At 40.2% G+C, this 27,276-nt stretch overlaps 2 protein-coding genes across 9 annotated transcripts in view; one reads left to right on the top strand and one right to left on the bottom strand.

Annotated features, from left to right (window-relative positions):
• Positions 1–7,089, bottom strand: part of pkd2 (polycystic kidney disease 2) — an 11,607-nt gene extending 4,518 nt beyond the window's left edge. Inside the window, 10 exon segments of the mRNA XM_034231209.1 lie at positions 493–591; positions 677–797; positions 883–1,064; positions 1,946–2,116; positions 3,216–3,444; positions 4,091–4,315; positions 4,419–4,669; positions 4,943–5,076; positions 5,722–5,835; positions 6,666–7,089. Of these exon segments, the coding sequence (XP_034087100.1) occupies positions 493–591; positions 677–797; positions 883–1,064; positions 1,946–2,116; positions 3,216–3,444; positions 4,091–4,315; positions 4,419–4,669; positions 4,943–5,076; positions 5,722–5,835; positions 6,666–7,089 (1,950 nt within the window).
• Positions 7,090–10,014: 2,925 nt separating this feature from the next.
• On the top strand, positions 10,015–26,998 carry g3bp2 (GTPase activating protein (SH3 domain) binding protein 2). 8 transcript variants are annotated; one of them, XM_034231331.1, is made up of 13 exons: positions 10,015–10,236; positions 11,954–12,072; positions 12,155–12,236; positions 12,657–12,830; positions 13,162–13,252; positions 13,377–13,479; positions 13,611–13,791; positions 14,425–14,526; positions 19,029–19,125; positions 19,226–19,285; positions 19,465–19,596; positions 21,994–22,112; positions 23,420–26,998. In XM_034231331.1, exons 2-13 carry the CDS (start codon positions 11,978–11,980, stop codon positions 23,690–23,692), a joined length of 1,509 nt encoding a protein of 502 aa, XP_034087222.1. In that variant the 5' UTR covers positions 10,015–10,236; positions 11,954–11,977; the 3' UTR covers positions 23,693–26,998. The 8 variants fall into 8 exon arrangements, with proteins under 8 accessions (XP_034087222.1, XP_034087218.1, XP_034087217.1 ...); XM_034231327.1 differs by having other exon boundaries at positions 21,994–22,121; XM_034231326.1 differs by having other exon boundaries at positions 12,657–12,875.
• The last annotated feature ends 278 nt before the right edge of the window (positions 26,999–27,276 follow it).

The following is a 27,276-nucleotide window of genomic DNA, read 5'->3' as shown; positions in this document are numbered from 1 at the left end:
CTGTGTGGTCTACAGTGAATGTGAACCATAGGATGCCATAGAAAATGCATGCGGGTCATGGGGTAGTAATACAAAAACTACAATTTCTTAAAATGTAAATTAAAAATGTGAATGGCATGATATCCAAAACATGTTTTTTGAGGAAAAGCTGGAATATAAAATGATAAAAAAATGTAATTACAAAGATACTTCAAGAAAACCACCTCACCGGGTCAAAAAAGACCCACTTATGCATCTAAGGGTTGGAGAAAACAACTCCACTGCCACCTTTCCCGGGAAAAAACACTGACATTTTCTAATATTCTTTATTTTTTCTAATATCTTTTCTATTACATATTTTCCAATATCTGTATCGGTAAGAAGAAACAACCAGACCCCAGAAATTGCAATATTTGGAGTGGGCTCTGGATCTTATTGCCATGGTGGTGGCTTCTGTTGATTCAATGGATTGAATCTGACCGGACAAAATGAATATTCCACGTAGCTCAATACCTTCTTAATGAGATCTGTCATTTCCATCTCAGACCTCTGCTGGGACATGTCGGCCTTCACCTCAGAGTAGGTGTCATTGATGATGGCCAGGAACATGTTCTGTATGGAGAGAGAATGGGAAAGGTGTTATTGTGTCAGGGAGGGGGAGTACTGTATGTAAACAACCACAGGACACTCTACTCACCATGAGAATAAAGACAATGAAGAAGACAAAGGTTGTAAAGTAGATCGGTCCGAGCACGGGGTTCGACTCCTCTATTTCTGAGAACTCAAAGTCCCTCAGGATGATGCGGAACTGAGTAAATCTACAAAAACAGAAACAACACATATATTCATCAGGGAACATGACAGGTACTGCTACATGTGCGCACTGTGCTTTGAAAGACATACATGCTGGCCTGGAAAGTGCTGAAATCGTTGACTTGTGTTCCAAACAGCAGGTATGCCAGCTGAGCGTAGGCCAGGAAGATGATGAAGAACATGATGGCGAAGCCCACCAGGTCCTTGGCACAGCGCGACATGGTGCCCGACAGCTGGCTCATGGTCTTGTTGAAGTTGATGAACTTAAAGAGCTGAGAGGATGAGAAAATATTAGCATTAGTCGACCTTATAGTAGTTGGGTTTTTATGTTCCACTGTGGCACTGATCCTCAAAGTCTGTTAAAAGTTTCCGGTTAAGTAATTTGTTTAGGTTTTAATTTTCTTTCTTTTACAAAACGAGCGACCAATTACATTTAGATTTTTACATCTAAAATTGTTTATACATCATATATATATATCAGACACATTTTACTATTTGAAATACCATGATCAAATTCTGTGTTTTATTTACCTTTTTATGCACTAAAAGTGAAACACTTCACACTTAATGTGTGTGTGTGTGTGTGTGTGTGTGTGTGTGTGTGTGTGTGTGTGTGTGTGTGTGTGTGTGTGTGTGTGTGTGTGTGTGTGTGTGTGTGTGTGTGTGTGTGTGTGTGTGTGTGTGTGTGTGTGTGTGTGGTGTGTGTGTGTGTGTGTGTGTGTGTGTGTGTGTGTGTGTGTGTGTGTGTGTGTGTGTGTGTGTGTGTGTGTGTGTGTGTGTGTGTGTGTGTGTGTGTGTGTGTGTGTGTGTGTGTGTGTGTGTGTGTGTGTGTGTGTGTGTGTGTGTGTGTGTGTGTGTGTGTGTGCTCTTAAAAGCACTTTAAAATGTAGCCTGATACTTTGTTAGTTGCCGTTTATTAAATTGATGTTCAATGCGTATTCTATTCGGATATAATTCATATTATTGGATTTTATGTATTATATTCTACTATCATTGTAATACATTTCACTGAGCGATCTTTAACATATCGAGGATAACAGAAGTTTGAAACAAAGGCAACGTCAAATGAGTCCTCAGCTGAAAAACACCAAATGAAAACCTCTGCACTGTTCTGTCTCTGGAGTAATTATGGATCAACATTAAGAATGTCTACCTTGACCCATGAGAAGAAGACGATGACTGCAGCCACGTTGTTGAACTGGACCTGCAGGGTGGCCAGAGCCTCAAAGCTGGGGTGAGCGGAGTGATTCTCCAGCAGGCCTTTCATCCGGTCGCCCACCATGGCTGTTCGCGTTACGTTCATGATGATGGCGACAACACTCAACTGAAAAAAGAGCAGACGGAGAAAGAAAAAACTCGGTCAATTTTCTGCGATCAGCTTCTCCTGGTTAGGATACCTTCATTGTTCATTCAGGCATGTTTTAACCAGGAGATAAATTATCTGCCGAGGTTTCCTCTCAGAAACAAAAAAACTGGGTTATTAAAACGAAATTTAAAACACTGATTTAAGCAAGTTTTCAATAAAAGATCTGTGTTTCTCGAATACAGCACAGTGGAAAACAAACGTCCCGAAACGGCTATGAACAGAGTTGCCACTAATGTTTGCTCAACTGTTTTTCTCTAATAACTTAAGATCCAGGCGTCCAATGACTAAAATCCTCAATTAATTATTTAAAAACCACCAAATTCTAGAAAGTGTAATGTAAAAATATGGAATAAACAAGGAAAAACGATAGACCAGGGCTATTCAATTGGCGGCGCGCGGGCCAAATCCGGCCCCGGGATGATATGATTTTTTTTGGGCCAGAGTGCCTTTATTCCAGAGAGGGTGTTACATTGAGAGATAGACGGGAAGACATTGCCTGAAAACTTCAGCGGGCTCGGGTTTCGAACCCACCTACTAGCTACTGTAGTGACAAACTGTCATTTATTGCATCTCTGTGTGAATGATTAGATAATTTCACCTAAATTAAATCAAATTAAATGATGGTTAAATTAGATTCACATGTAGGCCTACTGAGTTCTGAACTTGCCATTTAGATCTATAAAGGCCTTGGGGCTATGTTGTTTGATTTAATTAAACACAATATATGCACTCCACTATGCTGTTGTAGTATTTACTGTATCTGAAGCTCTAAATATGATTGCTCATATTTCATGCCATCTTTTTCCCGGCCCCTTGCTTTGGATCATTTTAATCAACCGGCCCCCGTTCCAAACTAATTGAATAGCCCTGCGATAGACAGTAAAGAGGGAGAGAAGGAACGAAAGGCACTGAAGTATTTAGCCTAAGTTATAGGGCACCTGCTCTATAAGGTGAGCTTCATGGGGAGCCCAGTCTGGTCGTTTTTATACATTTCAATGCGAAATACTTCAACTCATAAATACATTTAGTAATCCCAAATACAACTATTGATACACACCACGAGAATGAGAACATCGAGACAGTTCCACAGGTTCTTGAAGTAATGCAGGCGGTGGATGTGTATCTCCAGCACTTCCTCCACCACGTAGTAGAGGATGAATATGCAGAAAGCCACCTCACACAGACCCACAAAGTAGTCCCAGCTGGACACGTATCGGATCAGACGCACAGTCTGGAACTGCCAGGAGGTCAGCACCCCACCTGTAGCAGGGAACTCCACCAGCAACCTGTGTTCATACAATGATACTTTTACACTATATAGATCAATCTAAATAAAGCACATATAACGTTTATTTTATTTTATTGTAAGGGTAAAATATGATTTACATATATACAGATTGTAACTTTTTTGTTGTTTACAGCTATTTTGATTATCAAAGAATCATTTAAGTCATTAATCGACTAAAAAAAAGCACTTTGAATTGCCTTGTGTTGAAAAGTGCTATATAAATAAACTTGCCTTGCCTTGCCTTGCCTAAAATAACCGATCACTTCCTTTGACTAATTGACTATCAGAAGTTTAAAAAACGTTTTGTAAAAGATGTTACCTTGGGTTTAAGGGAATTTTCATGAACAATTGTCATGCATTCATCAATTTATTTAAAAAGATTAACCGTAGAATAAGTCAAAAAACAACAATTGATTGACGAGTAATAAGGAGGAAACTCTTTCAAATGTTTCATCTGCACATTTATAGCAGCAATTTCAGAAAAGTTTAACCTTTTGTAGTATTATTATTAAGGTTGGAAACAAACTAAAGTTGGATGGACAATCAGGTTAAATAATGTTTCATTAATGCATACATTTCTTGCATTTCATTCCAACCAGACGCCATTGGTCTGTCATTGTACTGATGTGATCAGTGATTCTCACCTGGCGATGCAGAACAGGTTAATGTTCCCGTTGTAGACGGAGAAGTCGAGGAACACGGCTCTGGTGCCTCGGTCCAGCCACAGATGGTCTTTGAGGAACTGCAGTTGGGTTGCTGACTCCTCTCTCGTTCGGGACAGGTCTTGGTAGTATCCTCCAGCTCCATATTTAGATATCTGGCCCCAATAACCACTGCCAGCCATCTCACTCTCTGCTGTATACATCCACCTAGGAGACAAAATAAAGAAGATATTGTAGACATTTGTTAATACAGCTTCAGTCCCATTCAAACTGGTAATCAGACCCTATCAAATGAAAAGCATGGACTCACGCAGTTCCATTCTTGGGGCCAAAGGAGGCCGTGTCCTCGTTGGACGGGGTGTACATGTTGTAGCAGTCCTGAATCTCGCCTCTCAGATCTTCGTGGACGGAGCAGGACTCATTGCGGACTTTAACCTGTCGGAGCCGTGGCACCCCGAGGAGCAGGTTCTCATAGTAGATGAGACTCTGATTCTCTGGCAGGCTCTTGTTGTTGTACCACACCTCCCAGTACATGCCTTTGAGGAAAGGTCCCTCTGTGAACTGTAAGGTTAGGAGAGCCAAGTTTACAACACAGGAGAGGCCAGAAATTAGAAAACCCTATATTTATTTATTTAATTGTGAATTTTGAATGTCCATGTTTGTACTAGTGTTTTTCTTCTTAAAATGTTTTTTAAATATTTTGAGATTTGGTTGAGCAGGGTATACTTGTACTTTTACTAGTCCTTTTATTAGAGATGTGTCTGTTGTTTGTGTTTGTTTTTAGTGTCACAACTTAGCTTACAAAGCCGAACATTAATGAAATTTGCGTTTTACCTTCCAGAAATCCTCCATGGTTGAGAGGCTTCTAAAAGAGGAAGGGTCCCCGGCAGACAGCGGTGTGTCCAGGAACAGCTGAGACATGACTTTGGTATAGTAGTACATATTGGCACTCACCATCCCATAAGTCACTGCAGAGCAAAAAAACACAAGTAAAACTGATATTCCTGTTAGCACTTGCTTCATAACAAGCTGTTGGTGAAATGCAGTCATACAACGGTAGAATCACAAGTAGTTAATGTTGTTGGTGTACGTTTGTTCTGTAAATCTAGTTTGACAATGCAAAGAATGATGAAAACAACAAGAAGTCAGTATTGGGTTGAATTTTATTTAGTTTCACTACACAGCACTATTCCTAGTAGCATTCTGGAAACTGCTTATAATGTCGAGCTTTGCCTGGCAGAATATCCCTCAATCTAGTCTGCCAGGAAATAATTTCCTGATCCACCCTTAAACCACACTTATTTCACTGCAGCAAAAAGAGAGTAGAGAAAGTTTACCACAAGTTTTCTCATCATATGCATTTTAAATGTGATTCCAATGATCTTTTTACCATCAGAAAATGTGGCCATCAAATGTGTGCTGTAGCTGTAACCCTGGTGTCACAGATTCATTTTCAGCTGCCAAAACCATTAAACATACAATGTGAGCTTGGAAAATAACTTTTCAGCTACCAGAAAAGTGCCACGGCCTGCGTATTTTGTGCCACATTTTAAGTGCTTTCTATGAGTCACTTGGATCAACTATCATTTCAGTATTCTTGAGTGTTTACTTACAGATACAAACAGTGATGAGGAATGCGATGTATGTGACCATCTCCCTCAGTACGTTCCTGAGATACCGCTCTCGACTGCTGTCACTGTCCTCCATCAGCTCTGTGCCCCACAGAACTGCAAAGAAAAAAACAGCAATTCAAATGTCAGTCAGCATGTGTACAATAGATATTATTACATAAATAATGCATTAAAAATATCTGTATGTTTCTCCCTTAGACTAAGCTATTGAGTTAGAAAGAGCACAATCCCTACACTAGGGGTTTTGAAAATATTAATTTTAGAGCAAAGACATAGAACAATCTCTTCTTTAGTGACCCTATAAAATGTTAGATTATAAATGTCTATTTATTATAAATGTTTACCTTTTTGCTATGTATGGAGCACTTTTTAGCCTGGACTTTGAGTGCTTTACTCAATATGATTTATTTTTCTTACATAGTAGCATTGAAACTTTAGTATGCTAGAGTATAGCTAGATAATTGCTGAACTATTCTAGGAAGTGTACAAAGAGCAGTGGTGTAAAGTAACTAAGTGTAGGTGTAACTACAATTTAGAGTGTAGTGTACTTTGTCTCCACCACATTCATTTTATACCTTTAGTTACTTTGCAGAATTGGCCTAATGATTTGAAATATAACCAACACTTCAATAAGACTTTAAATACACCTGGAGTAAATTCACCATCTACCCTGCAGTATACACGTTTATGTTAGATGCACCTTTACAAGCTGTGATAACACTTTCATGCAACAATATTTATAATCAAAAACATATAATATATATCATTCTGAAATGGGTCAATCTGCATATTGAGTACTTTTACTGTATATAAATGTAAATACTGGACGTTTACTTGTAACAGAGTATTCTACACTCTTCTACTTCATTCTACTTTATAACAAGATCTGAGTACTTCTTCCACCTCTGACAAAGTGGGTGACTAACTTCTGATCTTTTGTAGTATCTGCTTCAAATAGCCGCGGTGGAGATGCCTGTCCTGCTGCCGGGCATCCACAGTCGGGGTCGGGTAGAGTCCTCCCCGGGTGATGTGGGTGCTGCTGCCCGCTCCGGGGAAGCTGCCCAGGCCGCTGCTGCAGCTGCTGCTGGAGGCCGTGGACACCGACCTCCTCCCGGGACTTGCTGGAGGCCAGTCGGCTGCCATGATCTCCTCTTCGGGCTCAAACCCCGGGTTGTCGCGGCTCCAGGCTTGTCTGGAAGGGGGGGACGGGGTGCCTACGACTCCCCCGAGACCCAGGTCTTGATGCTGGATGTTTTCCATCTCTATCCCCTCGCCTGAGTCTAGTTTGTGCGGCACCTTGGCAGTCTGGCTCTGCGGCAGCTGCTGTGGTCTGACTCGGGATGAACTCATGGTCCAGTTAGCTATTTGTTTTCTATCTACTGCGGGGCATCTGCAAAAGTTACGCTAAACACTGTAGAATGTTATAACGGCTCAAGCATTTCGGCTAACCGTACCACCTAAAAACGCCTAAAAACAACAAATCTGATTAGAAAAGTGTGTCCAATAACTCCCTAAATAACTACATTAAAGTTACACGGTGTTTACAAATCAAAATCAAGACGTTTTAATAGCGGTATCATGCTCCGTATATAGCTTGTGCTAATATAGTAAGTTAGTGTTCACTCTCAACAAACCGTTAAGAAAACTTTCCGATCTTCAATTCCGTCTCAAAAAACGATGTCTTCCTTAATACAGCGATGCCTTTAATGCGTTTAAAGTTGTTCCCTAATAAGCTATTTAAGTTGTTGCTAATAAGCTATTTACATGACACTGGTGGCTGCATTAAGATGCCGTGTTTATGTGGAAGAAGAAAGACACTTTTCTTGCCCCAGGACAGCCATCTTGTTCCTGAACTGTTCCCCTAAAAAAACTAATTCCCATTTGTCCGGGACTCAGATTACATTAGAAGTCATGGCGTCGCAGAAAGGATGGAAAACACCTCTGTGGAAAATGTTATTACATATGTTTTTGCTCCATTTATGTTGTGTTTTCTTAAATTAACTGTTTTAATGTTCACTTTATAAAGAGATGTGTTTGTTTTTGTTGATTTGTAAAGATCAGAATGCAGCTTCCCATCGTGTTGACATAGTATATTTTTGATATAGTTTTTAACACTTTGACAACAAATTAGCCTTTGATTTGGTTTTTAAAATATGTTAAGTACCGTATTTAGATTAATATAAACGTCAGTGTTACATAATATCTGTATGTTTGGTTCAGCGGTTGCCATGACAACACAACAGATGGGGAAATTGAAACTGTTTTAAAGTAATTTTTTAAAAGGTTGGACAGGAGTTTGAGATATAAAACCACAAATTCCTAGTTAGATTGGTGTTCAAAGAGTACATTTCTTTAGAGCAACAAAGCATGGGGCTGTTAGAGTTTTCTTTCTGAATAAATCATTAATGCTGCAGGTTATTTGCTTGTAACTTGACATTAAAAGCAAATAGCCCATAGAAAGAGGGAGTCTGATTCGCTAACTATAATGTTTAGAAAAGGAAGGTCACAACCATCAGTAAACAATCTTTTAATTAAGCAGTTTCTATAGATTTCTCTAAACCCACCCTCAAAGTGTAAATTACCTTTAGTTATTTAAAGTGCTATCACAGAAAACACTGTTTTCCCCCATAATTTCACTCTTCAGAGCATCAAAAACTGACATAGGCTTATTTTATATTTCTCCAAATGTCATTGTATTTAATTGGAAGTGGTGGTGATAATACTTTACTTTGTTACCAAACTGAAGCATGAATGGTCCTGTTGATCCACAGTATCAGACACAACACTTGTTTGACCACTTGGTGGCACTAAACATCCAGACTTGTAAAAGCTTGATTATTATAAACCAGTGACAAGACTACTAAAAACCTCATGAACTATGCCTTCAAGTTGTTAAATGTACTATCCATCAAAGCACAATTCTTGTTCGTCACAAATGTTTGGCATATCAAACAAAGCAATTGGGCAGCAGGTGTTGCTTCATGGCTGACCCCCAACGGTGACTGTCTGTATAGAATATAGAAGTCTGATAACTGTTATTTGGATTAATTATTTTCATTGGATGCATTTTTAGAATTCAAGCAGATCCAATGAATGAGTCATATTCATTGTTTTGAGGGACAGTTTGATAAAGAAAGGTTATTTTTCGCTTTATGAATAACTAATGTCTGACATTCACTCAAACAACAAGTCTCTGCAGCTGCAATGATCATGAGGTGACATAAGGTCCTATTTTCTTTAGTTGGGTACAGCTTGTCCTTCTTTCACCATGCAACTCTTTGCATTTATGTTTTGATACTGTTTTACTCCAACTTTTTTTCTGAGTAAAATATTGCAGTCTTTACTCTGTGTACATTTATATACATAAGCGTATGTGAAAGCCATAAAAGGCCAGTAGTTTAATTTAGTTAAATATTTTAAAGAATTTCCCAAATTGGGATTGTTAAAGTATCTATCTATCTATATATCCATCCATCCATCCGTCTATCCGTCTGTCTGTCTATCTATCTATCTATCTATCTATCTATCTATCTATCTATCTATCTATCTATCTATCTATCTATCTATCTATCTATCTATCTATCTATCTATCTATCTATCTATCTATCTATCTACCTACCTATCTATCTATCTATCTATCCATCGATCTATCTATCTATCCATCCATCCATCCATCCATCCATCTATCTATCTATCTCTATCTATCTATCTATCTATCTATCTATCTATCTATCTATCTATCTATCTATCTATCTATCTATCTATCTATCTATCTATCTATCCATCCATCCATCCATCCATCCATCCATCCATCTATCTATCTATCTATCTAAATCACGTATGTTCATGTTACAAAAGCGAGCTAGTTATGAAATTGGAAATGTCTGATTATTACAAACCAACCAACCAACTGTGATTTTGATCTGAAACTGGACGTTTAATGTGCAAAGTAAAACCATTGTATGAATGTAGGGGAATATGTTCAGATTTCTTGTAGTTTCCCTTTAATTGAATGCCCTTTTTTCATTTTATTTTGTATGTACATTCTTCTTGTAAATATGTTTAATAAAAACCAAAGAAATATACCACAAGAACTACTACTACTTCTTGGCATTCTTCAAAAAATAAACACGAGTGTCAATGATGATCAATAGCCTTTTGCTAGAGTCAAGTGTTTTGTGGAGACAGCGTTACAAAGTTTTGGGGGCGGGGCCATTTGTTTGACGTCATAATTTATGTTGCCTAGTGTAAACAGTCCATTGGCTGATTCTTTGTGATGGGGGTTCCCTGCCCCGGATTGCAGGGGTGAAACAATAAATACAACCTATCACTTTAAATCTTCAATCTCTGGTACAGCAGAGATCATAAACTGTTAGGTAGTCAAACGAGGGGAAATATCATTATACACACCTGGGATATTCCAGAACAGTGTACTGCTGGTCACTCGTAGATATTTATTACCAATAATTCTGTCTACATAGATAGGTCTTTCATAAGGTAAGTAGCCATCCTCCAAGCTAAGCTATGAGACCGCTGGCATGCTACCAGCTAATGTTAGCTGCATTGTCTGATCGAAACCACGACTGCACGCCAGACCGGTAGTACTCATTTAAAGTTGTCAATTAGAGGTGTCGCTACTGTATCTCTTAGCTATTTGGCTTTGAGTGTCTGTTAAATTAGTCAAATTTGCCTTCCTTTGTTTTTTTTGAGCTAGCATTAGCCCTCAACTTGTTTCATTGATAATGGTTCAGTTTTGAGTGTAGGGTAATTTATTAAAAACTTTGAGTAACTCTGAATTACCTATGGGTTCTACTGGTTTTGATGCAATAAGATATACGTTTGTCGTTTTTGGTCAATGTTTGCCTCATTGGCATAACATTGACATGCTTTTTTGGTGCACCACGATGGCTAACATCACCTCATCGTTATGGTTTCATTTCCCCTCTCTTGCAATTAGCGTCCGACTTGTGTGTGTGGAAGTGTCATCAAAGTAACATCTTGACAGTTGTGGCATTTTCTGTGTAAACGGACAATAACCATGTGGTTCTAGTAATGTGGTGCTCCGGCAAAGTGACAGCCGGATGAAGGAAAAACAACGACGCCACAAGTTAGCTTATGCTAATGATGGCTAACTAGCATGTCGCAAGCTTGCCGTTGCTGTTCTGTGTACTGGGTTAGCGTTAGCATTTCAAGATTACAGCCAATAGGCCGGTTGTTCAGATTATATATTCATTCCTATATTTCACAGTCTAGCTGACGTTTTTCTTGCTGTCAATGTCGGTACATAATTGATATGACGGGGATGCACATTATACATCTGTAATGTCAAAGGGCTGATTACAATGTGAGAAATAGTTGTTAGCATAGACATGAAAAGGCCTAATTTATACAGTATGCCTAGCTACAAAGGGCTGCACACATGTGTGTAACACACCTATGCGATGGATACTTTTGATATGTAGGATTTTAATTTTTAGTTAAATTCGATTCGTTCTCCGTTTCCAAACGTTAACACCTGCATTAGTCTCCTTACTACAGCCGGTTTCCCTCTTTGTCTCATTGGATGAACGTGATGGCGCAGTTGTGTGTTAGCAGTTGTGTTAGCCAGGCAGCTAGCTAAACAGTCAGCTGTCTTGCGTCTGCTAAATGTGATTGATGTGGGTCGGATGAACGGTGGGCCTAAAAAGACAAATAACCTCGTTCTGTTCAAAAGGAGACGTGAAACACCTCTCGTACTTCATGTTCTGGCTGCCCAAACATCGATGTTGTTGATCAGCAAACGTTCACGAGTACTCGTATGAACTTCCTTAAAATGGCCTGAAGTCAAAATCATGTGATTATCTTCTACATTCAGTTGTCAATTCGTTTGGTGCGTCCCACCAAAACTAATGCAGTCTTATACTTAAGCTCTGAAACAAATCCAACCTTTTATGAAGCTCAATTGTTCAGATGGATGACCTAATGCAATACAATTAACCAGCACCATACACTACAGCCTGCAAATGACCTTAAAGTGTAGTCCACACCTCTTGAACAAATGCTAAATGCATAGAATAATAAATAAATAGCCTTCAGAAATGTAGGGTTTCTGACAGGACAGTATTTTTTTTTTCTTCAAATAATGTGCATTTATAAAATGTCAACCAAGTGTGTGTGTGTTTGAGGTTCTTAATGGCGGTATAACAATTAATCCCTTGTCTGTCTTCTGTTTCAGCACTTAATATTGTTTACCAAAGAAATGGTGATGGAGAAGCCAAGTCCCCTGCTTGTAGGGCGGGAGTTTGTGAGGCAGTATTACACACTGTTAAATAAGGCACCAGACTTCCTGCACAGGTAATCACCCAAATAAGTTGCAAGGCACTAACTCTGTAAGTGTTTGCATTGCTGTTTAACTGTCGTATATCTGTGTCATTAGGTTTTATGGGAGGAATTCTTCTTATGTTCATGGAGGACTTGACCCAAGTGGGAAGCTTGCAGAAGCAGTTTACGGTCAAGCGGTAAGTGCTATGACCAAGTAATGAAGATTCACATAAACAATTCTGTCTAGTAGGTGTCTTGTATAGAATTACAAATAACAGTGATACAATTAGTATTTTTTAAATGTAGATCATGGCACTCAGTAAATAGTTAATTTAAGGATAGAATAATTGCTGGTGAAAACAATAGTGACATGATTGACCATATATCGATTTTTTTGCAGTTTGGTGTAAAGATGTGTTATTACTTGCTATCAAGGATGTGCTGAATAATGAAAGTGAATGTAAACAGCACACCGACTGACCTCAGAACATTGCTAACTGGCAAATCCTCAATATAAATGATATTCTATGATCTAATGCAATGTTATTTTTACAGATGTATCCTCTCTTTCCCCAAATTAATTTGTCTTTTTGTCAATTTGTCTCTGCAACTCTTAGGAAATCCACAAGAAGGTCATGTCCCTGCAGTTCAGTGAGTGCCACACAAAGATCAGGCACGTGGATGCTCATGCCACACTGAGTGACGGCGTGGTGGTGCAAGTCCTTGGAGAACTGTCCAACAATGGTCAACCCATGAGGAAGTTCATGCAAACTTTCGTGCTTGCTCCAGAGGTGATTCCCTCTGCTTCTGAGTACTGTTGCCATACATATTTGAGAGTTGAGTGAGAATTAAAAAAATAATTATTTCCCAAGATGTATTGCAAGTGCAATGTTCTAGCATCATGCCATGTGTGTAAAAATAAAATATGAGACTGATCAGCTGGTCACCGTCAGTGCATCTTTAGCTCAACTACAGTTTTTAGTTCAGTTGTTTTTCTAAACTGAAATAGGTCACAAAAAGAAAAAAAATGTAAGGTCTGGTTTCACAGTCTGGTAACAATAACATCTAATTGGTTCAGTTTAAAGAAAATCCCTCTTAATGATTTAGAAATTCTCACTATAGGGTTCAGTGGCCAACAAGTTCTACGTCCACAATGACATCTTCCGTTACGAGGATGAGGTTTTTGGAGACTCTGAAGCAGAGCTTGATGAAGGTAATATGTTCACAAATATCCCAAACACACCAGGTTTTTAAAATAAAAAAACGAATGTTTTCATGGTTTATCACGAGCAACTAAAGCAAATCATTTCAAAATTGTTTTGGTTTCTATCACTTAGAATCAGAGGAGGAAGTTGAAGAGGAGCCGGAGGAGAGGCAGCCGTCACCTGAGCCACTTCAAGAAAGCCCCAACACCACCTACTACGAACCTCACCCTGTCACGTACGTCAGAGCTTCAACTATCTCATAATATATATTCGGATGTTTTACCCTTAAAATATACATAAAGCATTTAGCTTTTTATACTTATTTTACCTGTGGAAGTGACCTTCATGTTGATTTGTGCTGTGTAGTAATGGAGTAGAGGAGCCCATGGAGGAGCCGGCTCCAGAGCCCGAACCAGAGCCGGAACCAGAGCCCAAGGTAGAAGAAGTCAAGCCTGAAGTCGTTGAGAAGGTTTTGGAAGAGATGGAGGAGAAAGCCCCGTCACCGGCCCCTGTGGAGTCTCCACCAAACACACAGGAGCCTCCCAAGGTGAGCCTGATGTGTGGATAGAGCAACACCTGTTTCTTTCTCTCACACAAACACATTCACTTCCTGCCCTTGAAAATAAAGTATTAAGAACAAATTTGACCTTTTTATGAAAGTAACACCAGCAAGACAGTATATCCAACAACTAACTGACCACTAGGGATGGGTATCGTTAAGGTTTTAACGGTACTACTACTTTTATCGATACCGCTTATCGATCCGTTCTTTTAACGGTACTTATAAGGTAAACTAACTAAACAAAATTAACATTGCTTTTTATTTAAATTAATAATATTTCACATCAAAAGAAACGACAATGTTTCAACAAATCGTATTAAATAATCTGATGACAGAATTGTAGGCTACCGATAAAAAGGCCGTTAACGTCGGAGCTTAACGGTACCACGGTCTTTAATAATTCAGCCCCGGGCCCGTTTAATACCGGGGCTCGGTACCCATCCCTACTGACTACAATGTCAGCCCTGCTGATATCTTAAACCACCAAACAAATGTTGCTGTAGCTTATCTCCCAATCCAACAGAGATTTCAATGAAGACATTAACATACCCACCAAAGTTTAAAGTAAGGTGTTGATTGTTAATTGTTGTTAACAATGCATTACTGCTTCTTTCACAGGCTTTCTCATGGGCCTCTGTGACCAGTAAAAACCTGCCACCCAGCGGCACCTTAATGTCCTCTGGAATGTCCCCCCATCTTGTCAAAGGTTCAAACTCACAGGTAAACATCTCTCATGAATTTGACTAATAAAGTGAACTATCAGAGCAGATGTGAAGCAGACAGGGTGTCCGCGGGGTCTTAAAAAGTATTACAAGTTGTTAAATAAATTTAGCGAAAATTAAGGCTATTAAACAGCATTTTCCAAGGTATTACATTTTGTAGCTTGTTTTCAATAAGTATATAATTGGTCCAAAGAGGTTGTGTTCTACAGTCTGCCTGAATGTAATCATTGCGTAGGTGTGTAGTGTGATTCTGTGTAGTTTATTTATGGCATCCCGTTGGGTTTGACGTCATCTGAACAGGACATCGCACGCTCACTGCTTGATAGCGCGCCAAGGTCCGTTTACGCCGGTTGTTAAACAACATCGTTATGGTGAAATGCAAGTTTGCGTCCAAATGGTTGGAAGATAAGAAGGAAGGGCAATCAATACTGTGTATAGTCAATGTGAGGTAAAGTGTGTCGCCAACTTAACCGGTTAAAACTCCAAGTGGCGATGAGGTCTTAAAATGTATGGAAAGGGTCTTAAAAAGGGTCTTAAAAGGTATTGCACTTGACTTCAGGATTCCTGCATAGACCCTGAGCAGAGCAATATTTCACAACTATACAAGTCTACCACAACGGGTATTTCAATCATACATTTAATTGATGACTACATGGTGGCAGCATAGGGTGCAATACTTTTCCGATTGTGTGGAGTTTAGGAACATTGGGGTTTGCATTACATAAGGAAATTCACTGTACAAAGGAACCACTTCTCACCTGTATATTTGAGACCATTATGCAATAGAAATGATTTTTTTCACAACCAAATTGGGTGGTTAAAAATGTCCTCAGAGAAGAGTTATATATATATCAGGGGGTCTGCGGGGTCTTAAAAAGTATTAAAAGTTGATAAATCAATTTAGCGAAAATTAAGGCTATTAAAAACTATTAAACGGCATTTTCTAAGGTATTAAGAAGGTCCACAGCAACAACATGAAACACCCTTTAATTTACTGAAACAACATGTCGGGGAAACCCCCTCAAGGTGGCCCCATGCATAGTGTGCCATAAAATGCTGCTTCTTATTTTAAGTTTCGTTGCCTTGCTCCGCTCTGGGGTGGGGGTTTTATCTGCTGGTGGACTACCGGAGAGATTACATTACATTACATTGCATTTAGCTGACGCTTTTGTCCAAAGCGACTTACAATAAGTACATTCGACCAGGAAGACACAACCTTGAAGAAAACAGAATCATATAAGTATATCAGGTTTCATAGAGCCAAACATTTCAAGTGCTACTCAACTGGCTTTAGGTAATCCAGTCCTTTATTAGTATAAAAGTGCTTCGTTAATCGTTCTAACGCTCGAAGTGGAGTCGAAAGAGATGAGTTTTCAGTTTGCGCCGGAAGATGTGCAAGCTATCTGCCGTCCTGATGTCAATGGGGAGCTCATTCCACCATCTTGGAGCCAGGACAGCAAACCCACGTGTTTTCGCCGATGGGAACTTGGGTCCCCCTCACGAGTCGTTTGGCTGATGCAGAGCGTAGTGCACGCGCTGGGGTGTACGGTTTAACCATGTCCTGGATGTAGGAAGGGCCAGATCCATTCGCAGCACGGTAAGCAAGTACCAGTGTCTTGAAGTGGATTCTAGCAGTTACCGGAAGCCAGTGAAGGGAGCGGAGGAGCGGAGTGGTGTGGGAGAATTTAGGAAGGTTGAAAACCAGACGAGCCGCTGCATTCTGGATGAGCTGCAGAGGTCGGATGGCACATGCAGGTAGACCAGCCAGGAGGGAGTTGCAGTAGTCTAGGCGTGAGATGACGAGAGCCTGGACCAGAACCTGAGTCGCTTTCTGTGTCAGCTGGGGACGTATCTTCCTGATGTTGTAAAGCGTGTATCTGCAGCAGCGGGTTGTAGCAGCGATGTTTGCAGTGAAGGACAGGTTGTTATCTAGGGTCACACCCAGATTCCTTGCAGTCTGAGTCGGGGAAACAACTGAGGTGCCAATGTTGATTGTTAGCTCAAGAGTTGGACAATCTTTTCCCGGGAGGAAGAGCAGCTCAGTCTTGTCAAGGTTGAGCTTGAGGTGGTGAGCAGACATCCACTGAGAGATGTCAGCTAGACAAGCAGAGATGCGTGCGACGACCTGGGTCTCTGAGCGGGGAAAGGACAGAATTAATTGGGTGTCGTCAGCGTAGCAGTGGTAAGAAAAACCATGCGGGCTAATGACTGATCCGAGCGAGTTTGTGTACAAGGAGAAGAGGAGGGGACCAAGAACAGAGCGAGATATCCAGCAGGAGAACACGCCGTCCACCGCGGAGAATAAACAGAAGGGCAACCCATGGATGTATAATAAGAACTGGATACAGCGTGGGAGGCGGGGCCTCATTCATTCCTATGAGAGCTGCTCATTAGCGCATGATGATAAAATGGCCCACCTTTTGAGAGAGTGAAACGTCACAGATTACCCAGCATGCCTGAGAAGTACCCGTATGTGCGCTCATAGAGCATGCGCAACTTTAACCAAAATGCTCGTTCACATCAAGCACGTCAATTTGCGTACACGTAACAGCACCGCGCGTTCATGACAGCATGGTAATGGATTGTTGTTATCATGGATTTGATATGAACGAGGCGGCAGTTAGCAGCTAGCGGCTAGCTAGTAATGATGCTAATGTACACATCAATCGTTATGTACTTATATTACGCTGTAACAGGATCTAGTGATATCCAACAGAGCTTCATTTAGCATGAAATAATTATTGCACTGTATATATATATATATTTATATACAGTGCAATAAGCTTCTTAGTGCAATACGAAGCTACAGGGACGTTAATAATGTCGGTAATATTAACTTTATTTAATACAACATTTACGGTACAAGATTTAATCATACAGCCCATGTAGTATGATAATGAATTACAGCAAACATGTGCAATATATCCATGATTACAGCTCCGTGGGATGGCAGTAAGACGATATGGATCCGTTCTTATTGTGCATCCATGGGTAAAGATAAACGCAACTCACATTGGTTTCTCATACAGCATCTCTGTAAACTACGTGTATTCACTGAATTTCACTCTCTGCCTTTAACGGCTCGTTGTAGCTCCAATAGCTCCAGCCCCCACCCTCCCTGTGAGCACAGTGTGCTCTGATTGGTCGGGACACGTAACATGAACGTGCCGGGCGGCGCGGTCCTGTGGGTTAGATGCGCGTTCATAATGCAGAGGGAAATAACTCTCATAATGTTATTAGCACATTTTTACAACTTGAGGAACGAATGTTTTTAATAAGGGCTATACAAGTGTTCATACTGGGTAGTTTATTTAGTTTAAAAAAAATTATCCAACGAGTTACAGACCACTCTTTCCCCATGTAAGTCAATGGGAAAAAGTGTTTCTGGGCCTGGCAACCAAACGGAAGTGTAGTACCGCCGTTTGGCCAGCACGAATATTTTCATCTGAGTCCGGCGCACTTCCTGGGGGCTTGGGGCAACCATGCTCCGGGGTCTTCTTCGCTGCTTTTGGTGTATTTTGTGGCGGCAGCAGCGCCACTTACAGGCCTGGCATATGTACTACAGCGTTTCCAGCATTTCCAGCGGTCTAGTGTGAACAGACACGTTAATGAATCGAATGCGTGTGAACGGAAGACTTTTTTGCGTTTGCGTTTTACTGTATGCGTCCTCGTGGGGCCGGGGTCTAAGCCAAACTATATCCGGTCACAGAGATCTGCTATTTTAAAGTAAGGTTAATGTGACCCATAACATATCGACCCTAAATATAGTCTATATTAAGGACGAGAAAAGTCTTAACATATATATCGTTTTTTGTAAACATATGACAAATGTGTGAGGGTGATGACGTCAGAGCATCGTCCTATGTACCGGGCTTAGCCCCGGACAGCCCCAGCCCAATTTAACCCATGGGTATTTGTGAGGGAGCTCCTATATGGCATTACCCCGCTGACGCTCACCAAAGTTTAATATATTTCATAGTTCAAAGTTTTGGCAATTGTTTATTGGTCAAATACTGGTTTCTAATGGTTTCTGAGGAGTTCTACTGGAATGAAAGAGCACAGTACAGAAGCAACAAAGCAGCATACTGCATTAAACCTGACCTTCACAGAGAGGTTGAAGTTCATGTGGAGAGGAGGCTTCAGTAGTCTGTCTGCACTCTGTTTAGTTGTGCTATCTTACAATCGATATAGTAAATGTGAGGTAAAGTGTGTCGCCAATGTAACCGGTTAGAACTCGAAATTGCGATGAGGTCTTAAAATGTATGGAAAGGGTCTTAAAAAAGGTCTTAAAAGGTGTTAAATTTGACTAAAGGATTCCTGCATATACCCTGTGTATATATAATTATATATACTCAAAGCATGTACAAAAGCAGCAAAGTGACTTAAGACTAGAACACATAACCAGCTGGGGCAAGTGGACCCAATCTGTTTCTTTGAAGCAATTATGAAAGGGATTTCTGGTTGATTATTTTTCTTTTTGTGACACCCCTCCCCCTACAGCTCAGAGTTGATGCAAAGACGGATACGCAGACGGCACCCATCCGACCGAGAGACAGACGTGACAGACCGGCGTTCCCCCCGCGGGGTACCAGGCCTGGTAATGCCAACACCTGTCCTGCAGAATAAGGCCTTCATCACGTCTTCTTTTTCAAGTGGTTGATTTGGTTTGTTCTCACACACGTCTCTCTCACTGTTAGATGGTGTTGCACCTTCGGAGTCACAAACGGGGAAACCACCCTTGAGTTTTGTTAACAAAGGTAAACCCTTTGAGTCACATCTTCTAAAACCCTGTTTCTTGATTTGTCTTTGGGACTTTATTCAGTCAGTGTTATCTTCCACCTGGTATGGGTTTCACTTTGCTGATAATGTGATTTACTTTCTTACATGTAGATGCAGATGATTCATGTTAGCTGATGTGTTTATTTTTGACCTGCAGGTAACCGGGGCGACTCTGAATCTGGCGACATGGACAACAGGCGAATTGTCCGTTACCCTGACAGTCACCAGCTCTTTGTTGGCAACCTCCCACATGACATCGATGAGAGCGAGCTCAAAGAGTTCTTCATGAGTATGTTTACTACACTACTACTGTCTCGAGCTCCAAAATTAATCAAAACCTCAATATGAATTATTGACATACTACAAGCTGTAGTCTACAGACTTAAGGCGAGACACGGCAAAAACATCGTTTTTCATGCACTGGTCAATTTAGAGATTTTGTGCTATTTTGATTCCATGTTTTCTTTCAGGCTTTTGGAAGGAAAACGTACAAAATACACATTTAAGTGTTTATTTGACTATAGTTTGTCTATTTGCGTCTGTAGATTTCTCCTAAATTCACCAAAAGTTAGCATTCTAACGTAACATAAAGTACCGCGACCGCTGTGTGCACCATGTCAACAGAGATATCGTTGGCAAGCTGTGTCTCTCTGGCACAATCTCACCGGATCCAAATATGGTAATTTCCTTTGTATCAGTAGCCAATCGTGAAAGTACAAAGGGGTCTTAAACCAAGAAACAAAATCTCATTGGCTGGTGTCAATTTCTGACAGCGTGATTCGTTCAGATGCGTCACGTGGTGTGCTAAAACACTTCCTGGTTTAGCTTTCTGCTGGACATTTAAATCTCAAAATGACAAAAGAACAGCGAAAAAAACGTGCACAGAGAAGACGACGACAATTGTCACTTGGACGAAGCAAGGTTATAAAAAAAACAAATGACCCCGAACATGAAATACCTTCACGGAGTGCGTCGATGCGCAAGCTGTCATCCAAAGAACAGGAGGGTTCAGCTAGCGCCTCACTGCAGGTCGTTTTCTCAATGAGTTTTTTCTCCTACTCTGAGTTTGAAATTTCCACTTCAGTTGCACGTACATACACCAAACCTTCCAGTTACATTCCTATCAATATTATGAAGGCTTTTACAGAAGGGTTTGTTCATATATCATTCATAGCCTGAATTATATAACATTTTATACCTAAAAACATGGCAAATTCATATTTTAGGGCTGTTGACAGTATTTTATGATTTATGGAGTGATAAAAAGAGATATCCAAAATCCCTTCTGTAAAAACTTTAAATTCTAATATGACTACAAAATGAAGCAATCATTTTGAACCTGGCTTTATCCAATGTTCAGATTTGTGTTCCTGAAATGTGTTAAGAATATGCGCTTATTTAATGTGATTATGGCTAATTTGCATATTTAAACAAAAAACAATTGTCCTAATCAGAGTTCCCGTTAGAATATTTTTTCGCCGGTCAAAATGTCCGTTAAAGTTTAAATCTTCCGGACAAAATTAGAAAAGTGCCGGTCAAAGGTCTTCTTTGTTATTTATTGAGCTTTAAAACAAATTGATATGATTTGATATTAAACAAACTAATTATAGTAGATTAACTACATTATTCAAAAGTGAACAGTAACTTACAATAACACGGGAATAATAAACGGAGCGCTCTCTCTCTCTCCTGACAGCCCGCCAGTATCATGCAGCTCACGGATCCAGTAATGAGTGACCCGACAGTAAAACTAAACATATCTATAACTAGTTACGGTAGTTTGAGAGGTAATTAAAAAATAAAAATAGCTACGTGTGATTTTCTAACCTGGTGTGTGTTTTGTCCGCTCACCGCTGCATGTGATCATGCAGAGCTGCGTGTCGACTCGTCAGCAGCAGCTGATCTCTCTCTCCCGTCAGATTAGACTCGTGTTTATGTCCATATCGATCAGATCCAGCTAGTTCTAGCTAATGATAGGACTACCTGCTTATTAAAAGACACCTAAACAATAAGCGTCGCTATGCAACCGGGTGAGGCCGCAAAGTATAGCGCAGCATTATGCATTTGTTTACATGCCCACCGGAACCCCGAGGCATTACCAACAGATCAACGCACAATCAACCCATACAGGACATCTCTTTCTCCACATTAAGTGTTAGACATTAGAATTGACTATTCTTGTCTGGCACATACTCTTTTGTCTGTCACATAAATGGCGCAACTGATGTGGTATTGCGCTAAACGGAAATTATTTTGAACGGACACTTTGACCGGAGAGATTTAGATTTGCCGGTCTTCAGCATATTTTACCGGTCGTAGTCCGGTAATTACCGGCTAACGGGAACTCTGGTCCTAATATAAGTAATTAACTGGAGAAATTCCTAGCCGATATCTTTTAGTTTAAAAAAAATTACCGTATTCACCTGTAGTGTCTCGCCTTAACAAATAAAAAATGTTGGTACAGATCTTCTCACACATGACCATTTTAATATATATTTGAATGACAATGAGAACATTGATGCAGTGATGACGAGTCCCTCCTAAATTCTAATCACAATCTCATAAAAAAAGTATTACAATTATTTTATTTTTCCCAAATGGTGCTGTTTGTCGAAATGTCATGACATGCAAAACAAATCTTTACAATTGTAAATAAACTCTTTTTTTTTTTCTTTCTTTTTTGCAGCATACGGAAATGTCGTGGAGCTGCGGATAAACACCAAGGGCGTTGGTGGGAAACTTCCCAACTTTGGATTTGTGGTCTTTGACGACTCTGATCCCGTGCAAAGAATCCTGGGGGCCAAGGTAGAAGGGGCATGTATCACAATTTCATTACCTACTTTCATTCATCTGGTGGTGGTTTGGTGACACACAACTAATCTATAATGGCACATGGTATGGGATAAACACACAGGAAACACCTTGATTTAAAAAAAAATGAATAAATCATTCTTGTTTCTGTTATTTCTGTCACAAATCAATCTGGTGAACAAATGTACAAGGCTGTGTTCAGAACAATTGTAGCATTGGGTTAAAGAAAAAAATGGGCTGCTGGGTTGAGGTGTTGCTGCACCTGAGGTCAAATATAAATCAAGAAGTGCAGTCTGCAATCGCTTGGACAGTTTGACTCTTCTTTTCTTTCACTGTGGCAGCATTGCTGGAAACTCACTGGTCTCATTTACTGTTTCATCTTTGTACACAGAACATCCTAGACCAGGGCTATTCAATTGGCGGCCCGCGGGCCAAATCCGGCCCCGGGGTGATATTTACTGGCCCTTTGAGTATAATGTTAAAAAGTTTTTTTTAATTTCTTTTTAAAAAGTTTTTGGGCCAGTGCCTTTATTCCAGAGAGGGCGTTCAATTGCGAGATAGAGGGGAAGACATTGCCTGACAACTTCGGCGGGCTCGGGTTTCGAACCCACCTACTAGCTACTGTAGATAATTTCACCTAAATTAAATCGAATTAAATTATGTTGATGGTTAAATTAGCTTCACATGTAGGCCTACTGAGTTCTGAACTTGCCATTTAGATCTATAAAGGCCTTGGGGCTATGTTGTTTGATTTAATTAAACACAATATATGCACTCCACTATGCTGTTGTAGTATTTACTGTATCTGAAGCTCTTAATAAGATTGCTCATATTTCAAGCCATCTTTTTCCCGGCCCCTTGCTTTGGATCATTTTCATCAACCGGCCCCCGTTCCAAACTAATTGAATAGCCCTGTCCTAGACCAAAAAGCAGCTATCCAAGGCAACTTCCTTTCTTAAATATGTTTCTCATGTTTTGGTCGCAATTTTTGGGAAGTTTCTGTGTTGGCACCTCAACTGCGAGCTCCATTGTGGCTTAATCTAAATGAATGATGGGACTGCATTTTTTTTTTTTTAACTGGGGCATTCTAAATCTTGTCTGAACACAGCCTTAAATATGAAATGATTTCACTGGCAGGGACACAGAACTTGTCAGGTCAACCCAGTGCTTACATGGGGTCCGGGACAGATGGACAAACTTGTGTGTGCAAACCAGTGAATGACGTGGGTTCTGAAATTGATTGGGGGAAATATTCAGTCTTTTTTTTTTCTTTCATACTGACCGTGCTTATCTCCCTGCAGCCGATAATGTTCCGCGGTGAAGTGCGTCTGAATGTGGAGGAGAAAAAGACGAGGGCGGTGCGTGAAAGAGAAACTCGTGGAGGAGACGATCGTCGGGACATGAGGCGCAGCGACCGGGGCTCCGGAGGTTCAAGAGGCATCGTGGGAAGTGGGATGATGCGCGACGGGAGGGGACCCCCACCCCGAGGCGGCATGGCCCCCAAACCTGGCATGGGCTCCGGAAGAGGCTCCGGGGGCCAGGGCGAGGGCCGCTTCACCACCCAGCGCCGCTGAGAAGAGCACCACCCGCAGTGTGGAAGTAGTACCGCGTTCTTCATCTTCAACCGTTCTCTCGTTAAAGAAAAAGAAATCTTCATGTATAAACGTATATATTTGGTTTTTGTTTTATTTTTTTATTTTTTTGTTTCCTCTTTTGCTTTGGAATGTGACACAGCCTGTCAACTTTTTTATTTTGTGAAATAGACAACACAAAAATAAGCAAACAAATCTTTTTCGCTTATTAGTTGTGAGCTGAGCGTCCTTTTCGGGTATCTCAAGAATTCACAAACTTTAATTTGTAAATTTGTGAAGGAAAAGACGAACCAACCAGGAGCAATCTGCCACATTAGGAGGGACTGATGAGACTTTTAACTACGATAATACAGCCCATCATTTGGAAAAGAGATTATATGCCTTGACTTAACTGAGGCGCTGCTTCACGAAATCCCTCTATTGCACATTTTATACGGTAGTTTTCTGCCCGTTACTGTTGGAAAAGGGTGAGATGCAAAATGTGTGCAGTTCCAGTGGAAAAGTTTGCCTTTTACTTTTTCCTTTTGAGAGACCACTGCTTAAAAATTGCATAATGCACTCATCAATATGCACTAATGGGTACTTTTGTCGTATTACATAGACATCCAAGCTCGGAACGCAGCTGGAGAGACCTGTTTTGTCTCAAAGCGACACGACTTTCCGGGGCAGGCCTCGCTCACATCCTGTCCGCTGTGACCAATGAACCTTTCACACTTTTGACCCAAAACTACACTTCAATTACTGCTGGATGGACAAGATGACGACGCAAATCTACATTATATTTTTCCTCATTTATAAATCGAATGAAAATAATAAAAAAAAAGCTTAAATCCTGGACTTCACCAAATAAGTCGGGGGGGGGGTGGGGGACAAGAAACGAAGAACAATAGAAGAGTGGTTGTGATGATGGCGGCTCGATCTGTTTTTTTTATTTTGATTCCAAGTTTGTTTTTCTTCATGTTTTTCCCTGCCAGCTAGACCACGAAACTAGATGGATGCCACCTTCCCTGCCTAAGTGCGGAGTAACAGAATAAATGTACAGCTAAAATCATAGTTTACTGTATGTTTTGTGTTCTGTATATATTTCTAATTTCTCTCTCAACTTGATAAAAGCATGAATGGTGCCTTCTATTTCACCTTTTCCAGTCTTACTATAGCGGTTCGAGGTGTTCTGCTTCCTATTATGGAGCCGCTCATTTTGAACTATATTTCTTTTTGGGAGCGGATGGGAAAACATTGCAGTATTCATTCACAGGTTTCGAGTTTTTATTTTCTGGTGCATATTTTATTTTTCCATACTGTTTTACTACCGAAGATGATCTGCTGTGAGTTTTTTTTGTATATTTGTTTGTATTGTGTCTGTTCTGGGTTTTGTAGAGGACATTAGGGGCATCCAGATCTAAACATAACCCCCCCCCCCGTTAAGGTACATTAAAGATGGTGACAGTAAAATGCTTGTTCCTCGGTTTAAGAAGACATAGCTAACACATCCCTGATTTCAGTCAACTAAGGTCTGCAGTTTGGAAAGAGTTGATCTAGATTATGTTGCTCCTTACTGCTACGTTCCTCAGCAAGCATCTTGCAATGCTCCGTGCAGGTGGACTGGCCCTAACCCGCCTACAGACTAGCAAATAATGCTCACTTTTCTAGCTATTAGTGCATTTTTATTTTCATATCCTGTTCTTATATTATTCATTTCTTTCTTCCATTCAAGGCAATGATCTAAACGCCACCTTTGTCTTCTCCCTCTTGTCCTCTAGCGTGTTTTCTTTGTACCACTTGGTAGGGAGGGAAGACCTTTTGGTTTCAGCTGGACAGGAAAACATGACCCACTTTATTATTTTTTATCTTGCACTGAATTGGGAAGTGATCGATGTAGCATTTTTCTGGACAAATATACGAATGAGGTCTTCCTTGTCTGCTGGTATTGCACTATTTACAACATTTCTGGGACAATCTCTCGTTTTGAATACGGTCTCCAAATTTCTCATCTGGCAGTAGAAAAAACACAATTACATGACAGAATATCTGCTCTCAGTTAAAACTACATGTACAGACATGGCATATTTTATGTAATTTGCCACAGTAATACTCGGCTATTCTCCCTTTGTAGTTGAAATCAAGTATTTTCAGATGACATTAGTTTTCAATAGAGATTTCTTAATTTCTTACTATCAGTCTTTGACCTAATATTACAGAAAAACCTTGCTCTTTGATCCTTGAGTGTTTCTCATGGGTGCCTCTGCCCCAAATGTTTATTTGTCAGGTAATTGCTTCACTTGAGCACTTCACTGCAATCCTACTTTTTACAGCAATGGTCAATGAAGAGGGTGACGAAGAAGAGCCATCATGCTTTCATACCAATTTGTGCTTTTTACATCAAAGTGGTGGTTAAATATCTGAGGATAGATCTTCTTTTTCACTGAGGTTTTCAACAAAGTACCCTTTTCCAATCTTTTAAAGGATCCTCAAAAGCGAAAAAGGCTGTAAATTAATTTTCCTGTGGTTGAAAATGCAGTATGGATCCTCATTGTGAATCATTCCAGTCCTTTTTTTTTTTTAATGGAAGTAGAAGTACCTTCTTGGCTTTAGCAGGTGTGGTAAACAGGTGGCTGCCATCTTCATTTGTACTGTGTTTACCCTTTACTTGTTGCTAGTACAAAATTGTTGCAGGTGGAGAATCTTTTTCCTGGTTTTGTTCTTTTTTTTTCTTTCAATTTTGAATGTGTTGGACTTAACATACAATAAACTACTGATATCAGCCCCACTCACAACGTTTGTCATGTGTACAGGTTCCTGCATCGAAGATAATTGAGAGAACACGATGCTGCTTTTGTTAATAAGCTTTACAAAACTGATAAGATTATGAAGTATGAAGCAGCTCCTTCCTTTAGTGCTTCAATACTTTGAAACGGTAAGGGAAAGCTTTGGTTGTGACCTGATTGTTATTTTGAAAGTATTACACTTAGTATTTCTAATTAAAGGAACGCCCTACAGTCTTTACACTCTGCCCCTTGTATTAAGTGTTTTGGGGCTTTTGAAAAGCTTTCTCAGGACTAGATACAATCTTGGTTTGGAGTTTGAAAACCACATTTAAAGCTCAAGTTCTGTGTTACAAACATGGTGTAGAGTTTAAAATATGTTTAAGAGGCAGAAAGGAAAGCAGTCGGATTTGTAGTTTAGATGCTTTTCAGGCTTGACTTAAGGACTAAAAGTCGAGATGTATTGGTTTCTTTTTACATGTCACTGATGTAGTGGAAATGCGTTATTAAATTATATTGGAGTGTCCTTTTGCTTTTCTGTCTCATCCTTTATTGTAATGTTCCTTTTTGATCTGTGTTTATTATAGAGCTTGACTCCCAGAAACATCCAGAAAACATTAAGTGAGCCCAGGGTCTTTACTGGAACTGACACCGCCAAACCTTTTGGCCATTAGTGATGACCGAGAGGATATCATTTTGTTTGCTCTCAGGAAAACCCTACTCATGTTTCATTTGTGAGTCTCTGTTGTTCTCTTTTGCTACATCCACGCCAATGGTGTAATAAACTAATCTACAGGTGGTGGT

Source organism: Gymnodraco acuticeps, unplaced genomic scaffold, assembly GCF_902827175.1.
Source record: "Gymnodraco acuticeps unplaced genomic scaffold, fGymAcu1.1, whole genome shotgun sequence".
Classification (NCBI taxonomy): Eukaryota; Metazoa; Chordata; class Actinopteri; order Perciformes; family Bathydraconidae; genus Gymnodraco; species Gymnodraco acuticeps.
The sequence above is the reverse complement of the archived record's forward strand: the minus strand, read 5'-3'. Positions and strand labels throughout refer to the sequence as shown.